General features: G+C 37.8%; 1 protein-coding gene across 1 annotated transcript in view; it reads right to left on the reverse strand.

Annotated features, from left to right (window-relative positions):
* Positions 1 to 305: 305 nt before the first annotated feature.
* Positions 306 to 19,443, reverse strand: part of LOC139691954 (G-protein coupled receptor Mth2-like) — a 28,613-nt gene continuing 9,475 nt past the window's right edge. Inside the window, exons 2-6 of the mRNA XM_071589920.1 lie at positions 12,522 to 13,368; positions 8,715 to 8,793; positions 5,571 to 5,746; positions 2,233 to 2,395; positions 306 to 2,126 (exon numbers count right to left, since the gene is read on the reverse strand). Coding sequence (XP_071446021.1) covers positions 1,784 to 2,126; positions 2,233 to 2,395; positions 5,571 to 5,746; positions 8,715 to 8,793; positions 12,522 to 13,350 — 1,590 coding nt within the window. The 5' untranslated portion in view covers positions 13,351 to 13,368 and the 3' untranslated portion in view covers positions 306 to 1,783. The remainder of the gene's footprint in view (positions 2,127 to 2,232; positions 2,396 to 5,570; positions 5,747 to 8,714; positions 8,794 to 12,521; positions 13,369 to 19,443) is intronic.

Below are 19,443 nucleotides of genomic sequence, written 5' to 3' on the forward strand. Positions count from 1 at the left end.
CCGTTAGTTATTCGGCTCTCTTACAATCGGTTTTCCTCCGTTTATACTGCTGCATTTTGGCCTTAACCGCAGGTTTAAGTTAACCTTCAGTTAAACTAGACATTGTAAAACTTGTCTAACTTTTTAAGCAGAATAAAACTTGTGTAAGGGCAGCATAAAGGAACTTCAATGGAAAAATAATGTATGGACATGTTATAAATGTTTTCGCAACGAGAATAACAGTAAAAAAACCAAGGTAACAGCATTTTTTAAGAGAATCTTTTCAATAATCCGACGCAGACAAATAAAGCAGATCATCCGATTTATTCTCGACTGTTTTGGATTTTTTGCCAATATTTTTACATTACATTCCTACACGATAAGAAAAAAAAGACGTTTCTCTGGGAAGTCGGTAAGTTGCATAAAATTGTTCTTTTTGGCATGGCTGTATTGAGTTGTAAACCTCCCTCGTCTAATCATTTTTGGAGGGGCGTTAGGTGTATCAAACGCCCATTAGAAGTTTTCAATTGAGACATTGCATTTTAACGTGAAATATGACAGCTTATTATGACTTCGTTTTTCCCTCTGTTTATAATTTTCAATTTCGAGTCTTAGGGGCCGGATGGGTGTGACAACGTATCATGCAATAGCACCAAATTCAAAAGGCGGAGATACGAATCCCTAACTTGAAGGGATTCCCAAAGACACTTTAATCCTTGTTCGCTTTCTCTGAGAAAACCATTAGGCAAAAAATTATAGATCCAATTTCACTCTCAAAAATATGTGATTCTAAATGGCATTTGAATAACACAATTTACAGTGCGGTGAGCTTGAATTCCTCATGGTTGAGATAACATCTTCCAAGTAGCATGAATAAGTGAAAATTATGCCAAGAGCAATGCTTAACTTGTATGTAAATTCCTTAACGTTAACGTTTTATGCGTGATTCGGGTATACCTGATGCTTAATTGTGCTTAATGTAACTTAGGACCATTCCTTTACAAGGCTTACACGATTTTGACCCATGATAATAAATGAATCATTTATTATTTAAAATGACCAAAGAAAACGATCGCAGATACGTTTGCAATGAGGATGGGGTCATCTACTTTTTCCGGTTGGTAACCGCAGAGCCGAATATTCGTGGACGCCATGCTCCACGACCTGTTACATACCTCTATCGCGTTCACAATTATCAGTTTCCATCCCTTGCCAGATAAATGGACGGCATATGCAAACATTAATTCTCGGATGACCTTGTCTGACACCCAAATCTGTTAGCCTTCGACAGCAAAAAGGCAGCCTGAACCGTCAATATTTTGAATGGCGACAGCGGTCGCGTTCCGTATTAACCTAAACGTTTTCTGGCCTAGTTATACCATGCCATATTAATTTGATATTCCATATTTGGTTAAATTGAAAGCGCTTCTCAACGCTTCCTTCGACATTAATCAGTAAATGCCAGAGGTTGTTCAGTCGACAATCAAGACTAATTCAGTCGTAATATACCACGCCATTTTACGGGACCAACAACACTGGGCATTTGGCAGCTGCAGCTCCCACAGGGCTCATCTTTCTGACCTTGCGAGAGATCAAATCAACAAAAGCACCATATCAGAGTCTCTTGCTTGATTATTTACGTCTTTCTTTCCTTTTCTCTCTCCTATTTTTCCCCGTTCTCGTCTCCGATCCCTCACTTCGCACCGCGGAGTGGGCTCCAGGTCGCGCTCACGTAATCTTAGGCGTAAACCAAATAAAGGTACAGTCAGAAATCGATTCAGGCAATCACTCCGACACAAGTTCATTATGGGCTGGCATTTTTGTTCTGTAACTCTAAGGACGGCAGATTGGTCGAGGCGGTCTCCCCAGACTTGGAAGTAGAGCGCTCAGTATCATCGTCTTCTTTTGTCTCATAGATCTCGGGTGATGGCTTCTTAAACCTGTTTATGAAATTTCTCAGCCTCTTCTTCATGAGGTCCTTAACATTCTTCTTCCAGACGAATATGAGGAATATGAAAACACCTTGCAAAGTGTTCACAGTGTCCGTGAAGAGCCAGATGCACTTCGACCCACCGATGAGGTACGAAACGATTTCCAGGATCCAACTGACGCCCATGACAATCGAGAGCTTTATATATAGCTTCATTCTATAATAAGAGAAGACGGAAATAGATCATTTTTTAATAATGAGGGGGTTTAGTGTTTGCATCTGCAAGATTTTATAAAGTCATCAGTTATAGTCCATTCACGTACCTGTTTTTGTCTTCCTTATTCTTCGTGGAATTTCCTCTATGCAAAATTGACGTTTCTCTATTCACTTTGTGAATATTGAAGGCAGTAAGGATAAACAAAACCACGTTGCATAAGACAAGAACCCCAACTGGTGCAATGAAGTAAGCAAGTCTACTGGAATATTCTGAAATGAGAAAAAACTGATTACTATTTTCATTTAGTTAGAACTCTGATCCATAAAATAAACTTTCAGGCAGCATATTAGATTGAAATATTTCCCTCGATGATTTGATTCCGATGGAAATTGAAACCTGGCAATGGCATGGATGAGGGTTAGAAAAGCATTTGATATAAATTTGAGGTTGGTGTTTAATGTTTAATGAGGTTAATGTTTAATTACGTGGTCTGTTCCAAAGGTTCCCGAATTGTGCGCCTCCAGTTGGTTATTTTACAAATTTGTGGAGGCGTCGAGTCTGCGAAAACTTCCTAAATTACCACCTTTATCCACTTTGTTAATATCTTATTTTTTGATTTGTTACGGCCGTTAATGCGGAGGGTTGTTTGTGGAGTGCGGCGAAAAATCGACGTTTGACTATCAGGGAACTTGCACAAGAGTGTGGCATCTCGATTGGTCTGTGCTATGAAATCCTGACTGAGATATTGAGGATGCATCGAATCACCGCCATATCTTTGCCTCGCCTGATTACGGGGTGGTGAGTCCAACTAAACGCTTGTTAAGTTTCTCCACGCTTAATTAAAATTCTCAATTGAAACTGATTATTCTTAGTAAAATCGTCTTGGTGTTCACCGTTTCTGTTCAATATAAAGCACTTTTTAACCTCTAAATTGATGTGGGTTCCTTCCACCACATCACGCTGGGATTTCTGGCTTTTAATACTGAACAAAAATTTGATAGCCGAAATGGTGGCTATTATTATGGATTTATTATAAACCTTTTTATAAAATTTCACTACTTCGTCAGAAAACACTCGATATTATTCGAATCTTCTTGCCTGGGTCGACTTCGATTGCGTGCAGCGTAGAGAAGCTAAATTTGTGAAACGTTGTTATGAAAAGCTTAGTAGCGTATCCAAAATATTACAGCAGCTAGGCTGGGAATCACTCACGGAGCGAAGGTTAAATTACAGATTGAAGCTCTTGTATAAATTGGAAGGGAGTCTCTTTAGCAGTGATGTTGAAAATGTATCATTACCCCATGGTACTTTGGTAGGAGAGATCACGTTGATAATAGTAGAGAGATTATGAGTAGAAAAAATGGATTAAAATGCCATTTTTTCCGCGATTTAATAATAACATTGCCCGACCGCGCTAGTGTCATGTTCGGGTAAAAATTAGTCTGGTGTGCAGTTACCCCCTGCCGCACTCCCTTCCAGCGGCTTGGAGGATACATAAATTAATAAATAAATTATCGTGATTCAGCTCATATTTCCTTTTCCGGTTTTAATTGTGCAACTAGCGCTTTGCATCGAAAGTTGGTAGCGTTTGGTACTACAACTTACTCTGCCAAGAACTTCGGTTTATACGGCGAGTTCTGCCTACGCGCGTACGACAGTCTCGCATGCGTCATTATACCTTCCGTTGACGGCACACGAGAGAGAAAGTAAGTGCAGGATAGAGGGGAAGTTTTAGGGGTACACCTAAGCCAGGCGCCTTGTGAAGTGGCTGATTTTAGTTCGGGCCCTCCAAATTTATAATATAGCCCATTCGATTGGGCGTAGTGCACTCAGTAGGTATACTTATTTCTTATTTAATGCCATGTTACGCACGTCGGAACCTGAGGTTCCCCTTGATTTTGGCATTAACGAGAAACCATTCGAAAACTACCAATGTTTTCAGATAATATTCAAAAGTAGCAATGACAACTTAGACATTTCGCCCCCACAAAAACTGCAATCTAAATTTGAAATTTTAATTTTAGATCTGCCACTAAGGGTGTTTACGGGGGCTGATCAGAAAGTAACTTACGTTCCGGCGTAGCGTGGCGGTGGGTAGAACTGGAGCCACTATCTTGGTGTCTAATCGTTCCAACACTTAGTACGCATCCTTCTGTGGTAGTTTTCAGACTATGGTTTTTCTACATTTCTCTCTGCGAGCTGTCAAAATGTGCGATGTATTAGAAAATCCCTCGAGTGGTGAAGTGCGATCTGTGATTAGGTTTGTGCAGGCAAAAAAAAAACCACCAGCCAATTGAAATTCATGAGCAACTTTGTGAAGTGTATGGAGACGGAATAATGTGTGAAGGCGGAGTGAGGCAGTGGTGCATTGAGTTTAAAAATGTTCACGCACCAATGTTCACGACGAGGCCCGCAGTGGTCGGCCTAGCCTTGTGATAGATGAACTTTCGGTGAAAATCAACAATTAAAATTCGTGAATATCGGCGATTTAGCATTACGTATCTCTTGATAGACGTGGCTTGCAACACAGCGTTTTAACAGCGACGCAGAATGGCATGCTGGTGTAAATAAGTTATAAAATGTTAGGCTGCAGATTTCTTCAAAGACGGACTTGAAAATATTGTGTATCATTATGAATGCCTCCATTTGAATAGCGATTATGTGTAAAAAAATTTAGCATGTGCATTTCAAATGTGTATAATAAAACTTTGTCTTGTCAGTAGGTTAATGTTGTATTTCACAACATAATTTACTTTCTGGGCATCTTTCTTATGAGCGGAAGACCTACCAGGATAATGAGGCCGTGTTAAGTACTCAGGTAGTAAAGTGTGATGTAATTTAAACAAGGAACATGATTAAATTTCTCATGCAAAGATGTGCATGATTTTACTTCCTACTATGTATCAAGATTATTACATATTCAATGACACTGGATGCTTTGAAAGACCAGTGTATTAAAAAGTTAAAACTGACAATGGTATTGAACTCTGAGATGCAGGATGGCTTTCAGTAAACTTCCTTGGAGAATAAACCGCGAATCACGGACCGGATGGTACGATAAGCATTTAGAAATAAGTTCCCCTATTCGGATGAGGAAGAGGATACCGGCCTCCTCTTCCTCGTGCTATTCCGTATAGCTGGGCGCGCATGTCTTCTTTACAAATAAATATTACTTAACTTAATATCCGAAATGTACTAAAGGGCCTCCTTGTAAATTTGCTAAATACTTCCCCAATTTCCTCTCTTAGATTAAATATGCATCGTTTGTATTGTGTTTGGACTAATTTCTCGACCATACAGTAGTTTCTAACATTTCAGTAATTTTTATTTGGGTCGCATATATCTGGTGTAGGTTCTTCTACCCCGGCAATGTTTATACCTGAGTTGACGTAACACAAACACGATCCGTGGGCATGTTCGTATGCGTGTACATCTTATACTTACTGCGGAACCAGCAGGTTGTCTTGAATTCCGGTTTCATGAAATCAGCCGATATTCCAGGATGGAATTCCATGATAGCGGTCACTAATATGATGACAAATGGGATCCCCCAAGCATAGACAATATATGAGAGAAATTTCTTATTTTCGCTGCTATGGACTCTCGGAGGGGTGAAAGAACTGCAATAGAGTGCACAAGGTACATAAATTCATTTTTCAATATTAACAGGCATAGCGGATATTTTTTTGAAAGCAGTTTATGTGTATTACCGTTAATCCAAGGTATTGGTACATCGGTTAAGTAAACATATAAGGTAAGTAATTGTGTGATCACGGTGTTTGTGGTCTCCTTTGTATTATTCCCGCAAAGTTACATTTGTCCTTTTCACCTTTTTCATCCTTCTGCACCCCCTCAGTTCAAAATCCTCCTATCTACGCCTAAGATCTTGCTTCAATGGCAATGTTTCCGCGCCGTAAAAAACCTTTCTCAAAATCAAAGTTTTGACGAACCGCATCTCAAACATCTTCACTCATCGTCCCTTAGGGAATCATTGTCACATTGTTGTCTCATTTATATACGAATGCATTACCTCAATTTCTGGCGAAACCTTCGATTGCGCGCCTTGTGGAAATCACAGTGTAACCATTCCGGTCACATAAACGTCAATCCCGCACTTGACAAATTCCACCCTACTTCAACCCATGAACGAAATCCCTTCCCTGTCCCCTTTTAGTTGAAACTTTTACTAGCGACAACTCTCTATATAACCTCCTGTAAATCCTTCCTAAATTCCTCAAAACTAAAAATTACCTTTCAACCAAGGAACCTCTTGCCCTAAAAATCCTACCGGCTAACCCAGGCATCACAGTCACCATCGCAAATGAGGTTCCTCAGTGGTAATTTTAATTACGAAAGATTATATTTCCAAAGCCCTTAATCACATCAGCGACCCATCCACGTGTACAACTCTCATCAACAACCCGACTACCACTTTTAATATAGCAATTCCGTCCTTTCTCCTCCAATTTGGACCATATAAAGGCCTTACCACCAAGACATGACCGTACTCTCGCCGCCAAATCCTAGAACACCCCAGTTTTATCTCATTCCAAAAATACAAAAACCCACATCCACATTAGCCCTATAGTCTCCAGCTTCTCCAATCCCATCGAAAGAATTTCCGCCTTTCTTGGCTATCACCTATAATTTATGGTACTCTCCCGGCCGTTCTTCATAAAAGATTCATACCACTTACTCAACCGTTTAAATTTTGTCTCCATTCCCCCCACTCCCAACCGACGTATGGCCACAATCGACGTGACTTCCATCCACACCTTTATTCCCCATGACGATGGCTTACCCTGCCTCCGTCACTAACTTTCTCTACGCCCCTCACCTCAGCGTCCTTCGACTGGATTTTTCCTTAGCCTAGCCACTTTCGTCCTATCAGAAAAATGTATTTTCTTTCCAAAGAAGTTTTAATCGACAAATCAAAGGCCCAGTGAAGTGAACGAGGATGACAACATCATACGCAAATCTCTTCATTGGTCACCTTGAAAAGACCATCTTTTCGCAATGACCTCTCCTACTACTTTTATGGGTCCGCTATAATGCAGAAGAAAATCCGCCATTCTACCTTACCTATCACACCACATAAAAGCAAACCCATATCTGATGCAGTAATCAACCTTATATACGACCTATTTCCTTAGATGCTGCGTACACCCTTGCAGCTTTTCCCTATTTTTATCTTCCAAGACAGCGACGCAACCTCCTTTCTCCTGCCCGAGTGCCCCCCTCTCCTCTACAAACGACCCGCCATTTTCAAATCCTCGAATCCAGCAACCCTTCGGCGCGCTCCCTCAATAACTTTCCTCATCTTTCCCCTGCATGCAACCGCCCCCGATGTAAAACATGTTCTCCTCCCCTATCCCCACATCACGTAATTGCTTCCCCAACTCACTCCCAGGTTAATCGCCTCTCCAAAAACGTATCTGCTCTCGTGCAACCAATGCAACCAACCATCTTTCCACATCGCTGAAATCATCACTTACTTGTCCATCCACATGAACAATCACCCCTTTTTGTGTAATCCTACTTCTCTCTCATACTATATCTTCCTGTCCCTTCACTCGCAGAATACCACAACCTTTCCTTCGGTCAGCGATTCTCCCAAACAATCCTCGAATCTCTTCCCGAATGAACCACCATTACACAAGTAGAGGTGAAAACTCGCGAATCTGCCTTCATACCTGTATGAGAATTTAGATCCTTTGAATCTCACGGTCTGAGCGTGAAAACCGATAATGTCTTGTATATTTGTTAGGTCGGAAGTTTTTCAGACCACCCAAGTATATATATGTAAATATATATATTAATAAGACTAATATATATATATATATATAATGTATAACACTTAGCACTAGTGGACACAGACAAAAACACAGAAACACACAAAAAAAGAGACTCACTATTTTTCGAATTTTCGGTGGTCGTTGCCACCTTTATCAAGGAGGAGAGGGACAGAACTGAGTTGTTCCTGACTGAGAGACAGACTGAGAGTTCTGTCCCTCTCCTCCTTGATAAAGGTGGCAACGACCACCGAAAATTCGAAAAATAGTGAGTCTCTTTTTTTGTGTGTTTCTGTGTTTTTGTCTGTGTCCACTAGTGCTAAGTGTTATACATTATTATTCACGTCCGTGAGACTTTCAAAAAGTGTTTTATATATATATATATATATATATATATATATATATATATATATATATATATATATATATATATATATATATATATATATATATATATATATAATTAATTAATTGTTAACCTGGGGTCGAATTTGTTCTCTTTAAAGTTTGCCGCAGCCTACGAATTAATAATATGAAAGTTAATCAACTGTTACATTTTAGCTAAACAGAAAATACGTATTATTTAAGTTACTGTATTGCGTTTAGTATCAGAAATTTCGTGTCAATTAAATTCAAACCCAATTGATTTTTATGTCCAGATACATTACTAATGAACAAGTATATCTTACGTATACGGGTTTTCGAGGGACGATGGAATATTTATGGAACACCCACTAGTATTCTGTTTTTGAGTTTTAAATATGTTTATAAAACTAAGGTGAAATAGGTGAAATACCTGAATGTGATGTAGATGTCGATGCACATGATGTTTAGCCAGAAGAAGGAGCAGAGCAACGCGAAGTATATCACGAAACCTGTAAAAAAGAGATTGAAATGGACGTGAGGAATAGTGCAATCGTTGAACTATCATTTGGACTGAAATATAATTGTCATTTAACAATGGTGTCGGTGACAAATGTGGCAGGATGACTACATCTTGGACCCCACTACTTGCTACTGCTTTCTTTTCCGCATTGGTAAAATTTACCAATAAATAATAATAATTCTTGTAATTAGATAAATGTTATTTGTTAGTAATTTCTTATGGAAATTTAAAAATTTTAAATTTCAAAAGTAATTAGAGTGATAATTCAATGTATTTCTTGAGAAGTATAAAATTAGTGATGAAGGATATCCTCACTTTTTGATTAAGAATTTCTTTCTAGCCGCGTGAATAACGAAAAGGGAATTTTGATGAACAACTTACTGATTGAAGTGGTTTATTTGCCTGCGCTGATGATAACTCGTGTTCTTTTGGGAAATTTGTGATTCATTATTACAATGGTATTACTTATTCGACTAATGACGCTGAGGTTTGGGTCGAAATGTCCTTTCCAGGCGTAGGCGTAATGTGGGTGGCACGCTGTATGGATTGATTTTTCGAAATAAACTTTAATATTTTGTGCATGCATGAAAATATTACACATTAAAGTTTATAACTATTAGTTCCTAGTGGTATATCTGAGTGTCCATATCTGGCTGTACTTAAAGCATCCTGGACAATTAAACAATATCGTGCTAATTAAATTAATCATGGAGAACCGATGCGGGATGTAATAAAATAGTTTCTAGAGTATAAAACCGTGGAGTAAAGGTAGACCATACCATTCCGTCGAATATCTGATCTGAGTTATTATATCTTCATCGTTATCTATGCTTTAGTAAACGAAACATCCTTATTTCTTCTTAATGTTATATAAGTTAAACTTAGTAAAACCTTTACCAGCCTAATAGTGATAAAGGGTTTTCTATAAAATTGGTTCATTTTTTTGTATCTCTCGTATTTTAAAGTTGGATTTTTTTGGTCGCTTTTTCGATATCTTGACCATCAGAGAACCACAGGTTTGTGGTTCTATGTAGCTCTGTAAAACGAATTTGTCTTCAGGAAAAGCGGGGTATTAGGGAATTTTGGTTCTTTGGCCAGTTAAAGATGAAATGACGGAAAGAATAAATAGGCATTAATGGATTCGTGAATAAAGAAAAGTTTTTGATAATACCGACTGAAACGAAATGCTTTCAATGAACATAGAGGTGTCTCTTAACTGGAGATGGATAGTCAAAAACCTGAATAGAGATCAGGAGACTTTAATTAAAGCTGAAATTATTGTTAGTCGTGAAAAAGTAATAACGTTACAATTGTGAAAGTGTAGGCCATTGTTTGAAGAATGGCAAGGATGATGGGATTATGGAATAACATAATTCGACTCTGATGGAATCCACATATTTGAGGAATCTGGATAAATGCTGCCTGCAGTAGAAATAGAGAAAACTGTTTGAAATCATTGGAAATGTCGTGATTTTCTGGTGATAAAAATTACGGATGAAACAGACGGGTCGGGTGGAGTAAGTAACTATTGGAGGTTTTTAACCAACAGCGCCAGAAGAACGCAACCGGAATATTTGAAAGTATAGGAAACATAATTCTTTTGCCCGCGTGTGTACTTGCTGAAGAACTATAGAGGGAAATTCGTGAGAGAAATAATGCAACGAATAAAAGTGATTAGATAATCAAGCTGAAAAGGATGTGATCATAGGAGAGTTGCGTATAGAGTTACATCGAACCCATCTCGCGGTAGATGATACATTAGATGGGACCTTTTTGCAGATCCTTCGCCTCTTTCTCTTTCAATTTGTGAGTGTGCTGGCTCTCCTCGTGTGAGTGTAAGTTAAATGTATACATGAACCCCCTTCTGTAAATTTTTATGATGAGGGATGGAAAAAGTTAAAAAGATTAAGAAACTATAACCTTTATTTATATAATTTTTCGAGTCGCACGCCAGTAACTCATTTTTTTAATAATTGGATTGTAATAAAACCTTTTTTTTATCTACTCTTAACAAATCGGTTAAATGTAAAATTTTGTTCAGCTCATGCAAAAAGTGTTTGCGTAATCGCATCCAATGAAACATATACATACATATAGGAATGTGCACATCTTTCGAGGAGTGGTGAAAATATATTCAGAGGGATTCAAGACCATTATTTAAGTTTAATTCAGGGAGTCGAATATGTTCAAGACAACATGAATTTCCTCTCTACCATGGAAAAAGTAAAATTTATTTAGTTGAGTAAATTTTACTATGACAAAGTTAATGATTCTCCCTGAAAATATTAGCGAAGTATTTTTGCGGAAATGTCATGAAATTACGATAAAGGAATATTTTTTTAATGGCTTCAAGTGTTCTTAAAAGGAAAGTACAAAAGCTAAAAGTCATAATTAATTTATAGGTGGTGGAATCATTTTAATGATCCGCGTTGTCTTGGTTATTCCCCATTAGACTTTTGTCGGCGATCTTTTTTGATGCTTCTTTTTACATTTCAATCATCTCATGAAAATAATAAAATACATGGTGATATATATATTTTTGAATTAGAACCTTTTGTGTATAGCAGCTTAGTTTGAATTTTTTTTAAGAATATGAATTTGTTGTTACTGTCACTGTGTCGATATCGTAGCGTAGATGTTTCGGGTTATTGTTTGAGAATGATAAGTTGATTTGATGCTTAGGCTTGGTGTGTTACCTGGCGCTTGTCTAACTGCACATATATAATTTAATAATTCTTTGTCTTTTTCGGTTAGTAAATATAAGTGGTGAAATTTTATTATCCTGAAAAATGTTTTCGTGAGGACTTTTCGGAATATATAATTTATTGACATTGTATTAAGAAGTTTTTTCAATGCATTTTTTAACAATATCCCAAATTTACTCTAAATTTACCCTTAGCAGTAAGCATAAGGACTTCTTAACTTTTATAAAGACTTATTGTCGGTAGTCATTAGCATGGCTTCCTGCATGTCCGTAGTCAGGGAGGAAGCGGTTATATTTCTGCTTATTAGGGTAAATTAATGAAGAATATCTTCAAAATATTCACATGTTTCGACTTGACTGTTGCTTTTATCTATCGGGGGAAAGGAAAAAAATATTTCCTAAAACGTGAATTACGCTGCATTACAGTGTTTTTAAATAGATATTTAGATGACATTTATGAAAGTCTGACCAGCGAAAATCATTCCGTACGTCGAGGGTATGGAAATAGCTATTTGTACTTATCTTTCAATATAAAACTAATACTAATGTAAGAGTTAAAACCACCCAGAGGGGCCGGGTTCAAATCCCGGTGGTGTTGAATATTTTTCAGTGGTATCTCGATCCCTACTTGAGGTGCTTTGTGGAGGGCTCTCTGAGTGAGTACGCCGTCCGTCGGATGGGACGTTAAGCTGCGGACTCCTTGGCGCCCTCCGTAAAGAGAGGCCAATGCCGATGCCTGGTTTGTCTCCACCCTTCATCCTTTCGTGTCCATTCCCTATGGCGCAAATGACCTTAGCTGTCGGTCGCCTCCCCAAAATATTACTATTACTACTAAGAGTTAAAAATGTAGAATTAAGAAAAGCGTAAAATATTGATTATTAATTTCGGAAAAATAAATAGAATTTGGCAGTTAAGAATGACAAATTGCGTCTTCATTCACTAGGGTTAACGGAAGTACGGGATTAGGCTAAAGAAAAGAAATAAATTGACATAATTGTCTCCAGCGCACTTACCAAATGCTGTGCATGAGCCGTCGCTCAAACCACTGCCAGCACTTTGGACGATTGCCAGGAATAGATAAGCAACCAGTAAGCTTAAGATGTGGCACATTAAGCACCTCCCATGCAAGTTTCTCAACTCCGCCGTTGTAGCATAAACAACGAGTGATATGATGAGGAAGATGATTGAAATGGTCATCCCCAATGGATAGACGATGTACCGCACTGTGTCACAGATTTCATCAGGTATGACGACATCGATTTGTCTAAAGCACACGTAGGGAAGATAGACATTAAAATTCTCCATGTAATCGAGACAGTAACTTGAAGCGTCCAGGGAAAACTTTTTTGCATCTGGTATACTCAGTGTACCATCTGTGACATTAATATAGAACTTATCTTCTGGATACTCATCTGGCTCGAGGAGGTAACCGAAACAGTAGTTGCCGTATGCAAGACCAAAATAGCCGTATTCTATCTGAAGCATTTGGAAGGTGGAGTTAGCACTGATATTCGGTCGGAACCATTCCGGAGATTTCCCTTCATGTGGGATACATTCCAGAGTATCATTGTCCATCATTTGGTTCCAATCGCAGCACTTCCTCAGGCAGGGCTTGCCGAGCTTGCAGGGACAACCGTAAATATGCGTTCTCCCATCTACCATTTCCGACCAGTAGGTGCCGGGAGGGTACATTTCCTTCGCAGCTCGGTCCTCGACGGTCCCGTTGCTGTGGAGAATGGCGTCGACGATGTTGGCTCTCTGCCATCTCGGACACAGGTCCAACCCCCATGCAGGGGCTACGGCCAAACAAAGTAGCACGAAGCAAAGAACATTTGCAGGCATGGCGAACTCGTGCAAGGCCTGAAACGAATTAAACATTATTAGCTTTGTAATATTTGAGTCTGAAAATTGCTGCCAACATTTATCTCAGAACGTTCCCAAATCCGGTTTCCCAAAAATCGTAATTGGAGAGTTCCAGTCCCCCATAGAAGACCTAAATGATGACATTAGTCATTAAAAACCCAATGGTAACATCATAACAGGCATTAAAATTTCAAGAAAAATATGGAATGAAAACTATCTGTATGGTTTAATTGCGGGACTAAAGTAAATAGACTAGTATTTTAGTTAAACGGGCCACTGGCTGTTGGATAGATGGGCTGCCAAATTATGACCTTCGAGTTATTGGTTCACCAAATTAACGTAATGAAATTGTTAGTTTTTGAAACTTTGCATTACAGCTTCAATTTTTCGGTAGACATTTGTTATGTAGGGAAGTATCGAAAGAGAATCTGAGTGTAGAGAAACATTCACCCTCATGGGTTGTACTGAAAAAGACCTGTTAACGGTTGAATTTTGCAATGAAACTTATTGATAGTATTGTTTATTGACCAGACCTCGAATTAGAAAAAATACCTCCGTTTGGAAGTGCATTTATATTCAATCCATTTTAGTGTATTGGAACATTTTGACTTCTCCGTCTAAATATAACTCAATATATTTAAATATCGTACATAAAATTGCGGGGGACAAGCTGAATTAATGCTATAGCATGAAGCAATAGGTCTTTTAAACATTGTAAAACAGCAAATGTAATTTTCATTGCGGATATTTTTCATGGATGAGCAAAACATTTTATTAATATTATTATTATCGGTAAACTAACGATTAACGTAGGTTTTGAATGGACACAAGCTACAAAACGGAAAATATCCAATTCCCTTGTCTTTCCTTACAAAATGCTGCTCGATCAACCTTAACATCGGCCCCTCTTCAATTGGCTTACTTCATTCCTCCTTTCATTCCGTTCAACATCCCTCGCTTGCATAACATTCTTCCCTCTATTACAATCTTTAAAATCTCAATGCCCATCAAAACGCTCTGCATCCATCTTATTTTGCCTCTTTTTCATTTCTCCCAACAATCCTATCTCCTCCAACGCCAAACCTAACACCTCTTCCTTTGTTTCCTTCCAGTTAATTTTATCTTTGCCATCGAAGAACGGATGAGAGGGAGGGAGAGAAGGGAGGTGAATAAATATGATAGGGCCCAAAAATTTCATCAGAGGTTATGGAAGCAGAACTTTTTCCTTAAGAGTTTACTTGTCAAACTGTCATTCATTTTCAGGAAACTTTTATCAAAAGATTGTGAATCATGGCAAGAAATTAACAGCTTATCTCGTAAATTTTCACCATCCCTTCCAATTAAATCAATCTTAATTTAAAGAATGAATGAAATATAGGAAATTAAACGATACAAATGAGAAATCATATGGGACTCCACGGCTATTCGAACTCGAGTTGACACTTGACCTGTACTATTTGGTTGTATCGTTGGACATCATTGGATTATTAAACTTGGTATTTCTCACAAACACTTTATCACCAATACCAAGGTTAATTATTCTGTGATCATTAATTTTCACAAAGTGGAGCCTGAAACTATCGCAGGACGTCCTTAGAAAAAATGCGATTGGGAGTATACTGCAAAAACTGAAAAAATACAGCCAAATTACGCTCGATTTCCAAATTAATGAATTACTATATATACGCTTGTTAAATTTGGATTACACAAATGGTTCCACTACAAAAGGAATTATTATTATGTAGGGTAATTTAATGTCAAGGTAGGCTTATTTTTGAACTTCCCTCCTGTCGCCTGAGACAAATACCGAATACACTCTACAATAAAATATCCCATTTTTAAGCTCCACATATTTCATTCAGTCAAACCTTCTTCTCATCTGTCAAACATACTTAATATTTTCCTCCTTCCATCTCACTTACCCTAAATTCTCCCCTTTGTTATAGAAAGGGAATTGTACATTCTGGCGTCGAATTCATGGCATTGATTCAACATCGAACAACGTTGTCAAACGTGCTGCGGAGGGGGGAGAGAAATTTCAACGTCCGAAGAATATCACGATGCGTATAATCACCCTGAAACCAGTAAGTGATTGCTTGTTTTCCTGTTCGGAATATAGTCAGATTTAGGAGATAAATTTACATTTAAGTCATTGCGTTAATATAAACAAACATTAAAGTTGTTCCTAGTTGTGTGTTCCTGGTTCTTAATGTTTAGTCCCCAGAAAGATAGACTTGAATTTAACCCAAAGATTCCTTTCGTTTTGAACCAGCAACGCCGTCTTTGATGGTTTCAAAAATAATAAACCTTTGTAATTATTTCAGTGGGATATTTATAATGTTTAAAGTCGATTATTTGTGCGATCAGATTTGTATTAAATTGAAAATTAAAATATCCCGCGTGGTAGACCAAGGGAAAAAGACTCAATAGTGACCTTAGAATCCGTGAAACATATCCTTTACATGTACCAATGATCGAGTTGACTAATGGATTTTATTGGTTTAGGCATTCATTATATTTCAGTTTTGGCTATTATAGAATACGGTGTTTAGGTATATCTGTTAATTGATACTGCATCCATGTATTATGTACTATGAATTTGCCATGGAAAAGTTGTCATTTTCTTAATCTAAAGTTTGCCAGTCCGTAAAGCTTTGCTGAGCAAGTCTTTCCGGGTTTACCACCGGGTCAGGGTCTCGACCTCTCGGTGACAGACTTCGCAATCGTATTCCAGGAAAACACCAAATCTTACATATTTCTGAGCGCATCTGGAAGTCAGATATGGGGTGAGAAGAAATGTATATAAAACTTTGGACATGCGGTTTTAGAGAAAGAGAAAAGCTAAGTTAAAATATTAAAATAGGAGCTCATATACTAGAGCAGAAGAAAAAGGCTACTTCTATGTTAGACACTACAATAGTAGGGCATGCACCAGAGGAGGGGCAACAGTTTACCTATTTCGGAAGTGTTTTGGATCAAAATGATCGAAGTAGGTATGACTTAAGGAGAATAATTGCGAGGAAATAAGATATGTCATAATTCTGATCTTCAAACATATTTTTTTAAATTCGATTCTTCAGTCTAGAAATATACAGCAGATTAATGAATTCGGGCTAAAACCTTGGTAAGAGGCATTAGGTGGTTTTATTTTGATTCTTGAGCTTAATTTTCCTATTTGAACAAATGCTCTTTCATTCATCCTCATCGAAGGTTTTGTCTCATATTAGGAAGGCATCTTTCGAAGATGTTCATTCATCATTAGATCAAATTCTATGCATCAAATAAACATATAAAAAAATATTCCACCATAATTCACTTTTGACCTGTTACATTATTTTTTTAGTCGGGAGTTAGACTAAGTTGCTAGCAGCAAGCTGATAAACTTTCGACTAATGACTAAAACTGGAAAGACCTTGGTAATCCCTGGGCTTTTCTGAATCTTCCTCTAAAAATTATATTTGTATTGCATTAAAGAGTTCTCTCCCCTCAGAATTCCAGAAAACTTTGGCTTCACCGCCAAAATTTCACTATTTACTAGTATTTTAAAAAATTACCTTCATGAAGAGTGTGAAAACATTTTAATGAGTCTTCAATTTTTCATTACATAGTACATTGATAGCAACCGCTAGGGTGTGTGGCAGGGTAGATCAGAATGTATTTAATGGATGTTTTAAATATATCCCAGGCATGGAACAAATTTAGCAATTTGCATTTGTATTCCAAGTAGCCTTTCTAGTGGCTGTAAATTCTTATGGAGCGTATTGCAATGCTATCCGCCATTTAATATTTCTTTTGCTTCGCAATTTTATGCTTAAAGTTAACATTAATGCATAATTGATTGAAAATAGCACTTAATTTTATTCCTGTAATATACATCCTATTTTCCATTATATAGTTTGATTCTTTTTTAATCTTACTTTCCGGTTTACAGTCTCCTTTGGTAAGTACATTTTCCAGTCATTTGATATACAAAAGTCTCCTTTTAAATGTGCTCGTCAGGTCCGAGGCCAGAAAACCTTACAGAAAAAACGCCAATCTTAAGACTTCACATGAAAAATTATACTGAAGAGGGTGATCCAAGCCAAGGGAAATGGCAGCCTGAAAAATTGGGAGATGAAAATAAAAGGTCAATGCTTTTCGCATTCGTCCACGTGGTGAATGCATGTGGAATGTAAGCGGTGAAGATTTCTCCGCTAAAGGATACAAAATTTTGAAAGGATACGCATCAGCAGCACGAGGGATAATGCGACAATTCCATGATTCATGGCAATATTGGTACCATACTTGGAAATTAGAATTAAACGTTAAAACGTGCATAGTGATGATTAAATTGGAATAGTAGTACCCTCCCGAACGCCTATTGCATCAGGAATACAAAAATAGAAAAATGCACACTAGATTAAATACTTCGGCGTTACCCAAATTCACGACCTCTTCTGGGTGAAAATTACTCGTATACGGGTAATACGTGTACAGGCTAACAAAAAATTAGGATATATTTGAAGAGTACTTGGTAAATGTTATGAAAAGGTCAAGGAGAAATGTTATCTGTCGTTGGTTAGGCCTCATTTAGAATATGCTCTAAGTACATGGAATCCTCACGAAGTTGTACCTGTATTAATGGCCTAAGTGGATCACGTGCAGCGTAGGGGAGTTAGATTTGTAAAAAAAAATGTTATGATAAACCTAGTAGCGTATCCAAAATATTAGAGGAGCTAGGCTGGAAATTACTCGCGGAGCGAAGGTTAAATTACAGATTGATGCTCTTGCATACATTGAAGGGCGTCTCTTTAGCAGTAATGTTGAAAATATATTACGAGTATTAGCCCCATCGTATTGCGGTAGGAGAGGTTGGGTCTTTAAAGTTCTCATTGCCAAATAATTTAGTTTAAATGAGGTGTGGGCCTATGCTAGATGATTCATGCAGCAGGTCACTTAAGTTGAACAAGATAGCATCGGATGGTAAATTTCATAACGGATTCTATTATGCAGCGTGCGGGAACATAAATTCCTTTTTTAAAGGGGTTTTGCTTAAAAAATGGAATTTATGTTGCCGCACCCTGTAATAGGAAAAGATACGCGTTTAATATTCAAGCAAACTTAATGCAAAGGAAACCTCTATTAGAAGTCAACAGCCGGATAAAAAATAGCCGCTGAATATCGTCAGCCTACTCAAAGCACATGCCAGACAAGTATTGGAACTGAAACCTGGTTATCCACTAATATCTTCGTCAGTGAAATGTTTCCAAAATCCTGTTCCTTTTACAGAAATGACAGAGTAAATTAAATCGGCGGCGGTGTCTTTATTCCGGTAAAAAAATCTTGCGTTAACAGGGATGAGGCAATTCCAGATGACACTTTGGAAAGAGTTTGGTATTCAATTAGAGATTCTGAACGCAAAGAGACTATGTAGGGGTATTTGACAGGCCGCCGGACGACCATGATAATACAATACGAGAAATAGACCAGCAAATCAAAATTTCCTCACCACAAAACAGCGATCGTGACCTTATCATCGATGGAGATTTCAATGCCCTAATTATTGATTCAAGCCCGTATTATTTTAAAACGATGATACCCGCGATTCCTTTACGTTGAACTCCATACATTAACTTGGTCATTTTATCGACAAGGCGCGATAAAATTATTGCCTGTTATTAACGAAAATACCTGAATAATTCTTAAATACAGAACCAAGTAAAGGAACTGTGGACAAAGGATCCCATGCAGGAAAACTTAGCAGTAACTGCTAAGTTTTCCTGCATGGGATCCGAAACAAGAATCCTGAAAGTGGAATAAACTTGTTTAAAAATATGATAGAAATGGCTTTAAGTGCTTGTAACAGAGTTAATTCGCTGATTTGATGAAATATAGTAATCACTGAAATGCTGAGCATACATGGTGTCACTTCCTTGACTTCAACCCTAATCAGTAAATAGATTCATTCCAAATAAATTTATAAAAGATAACACGGAGCATAGATGGTACTACGCGATTGTTAAGTTCCTTAAGACGTCAAATATTATGTCATGGCAAGATGGAAAATATAAGGAACATTATCTCTAGCGCCAA

The sequence above is a fragment of the Hetaerina americana genome, unplaced genomic scaffold (assembly GCF_022747635.1).
Source record: "Hetaerina americana unplaced genomic scaffold, ioHetAmer1.1.p SCAF_4, whole genome shotgun sequence".
Taxonomy (NCBI): domain Eukaryota; kingdom Metazoa; phylum Arthropoda; class Insecta; order Odonata; family Calopterygidae; genus Hetaerina; species Hetaerina americana.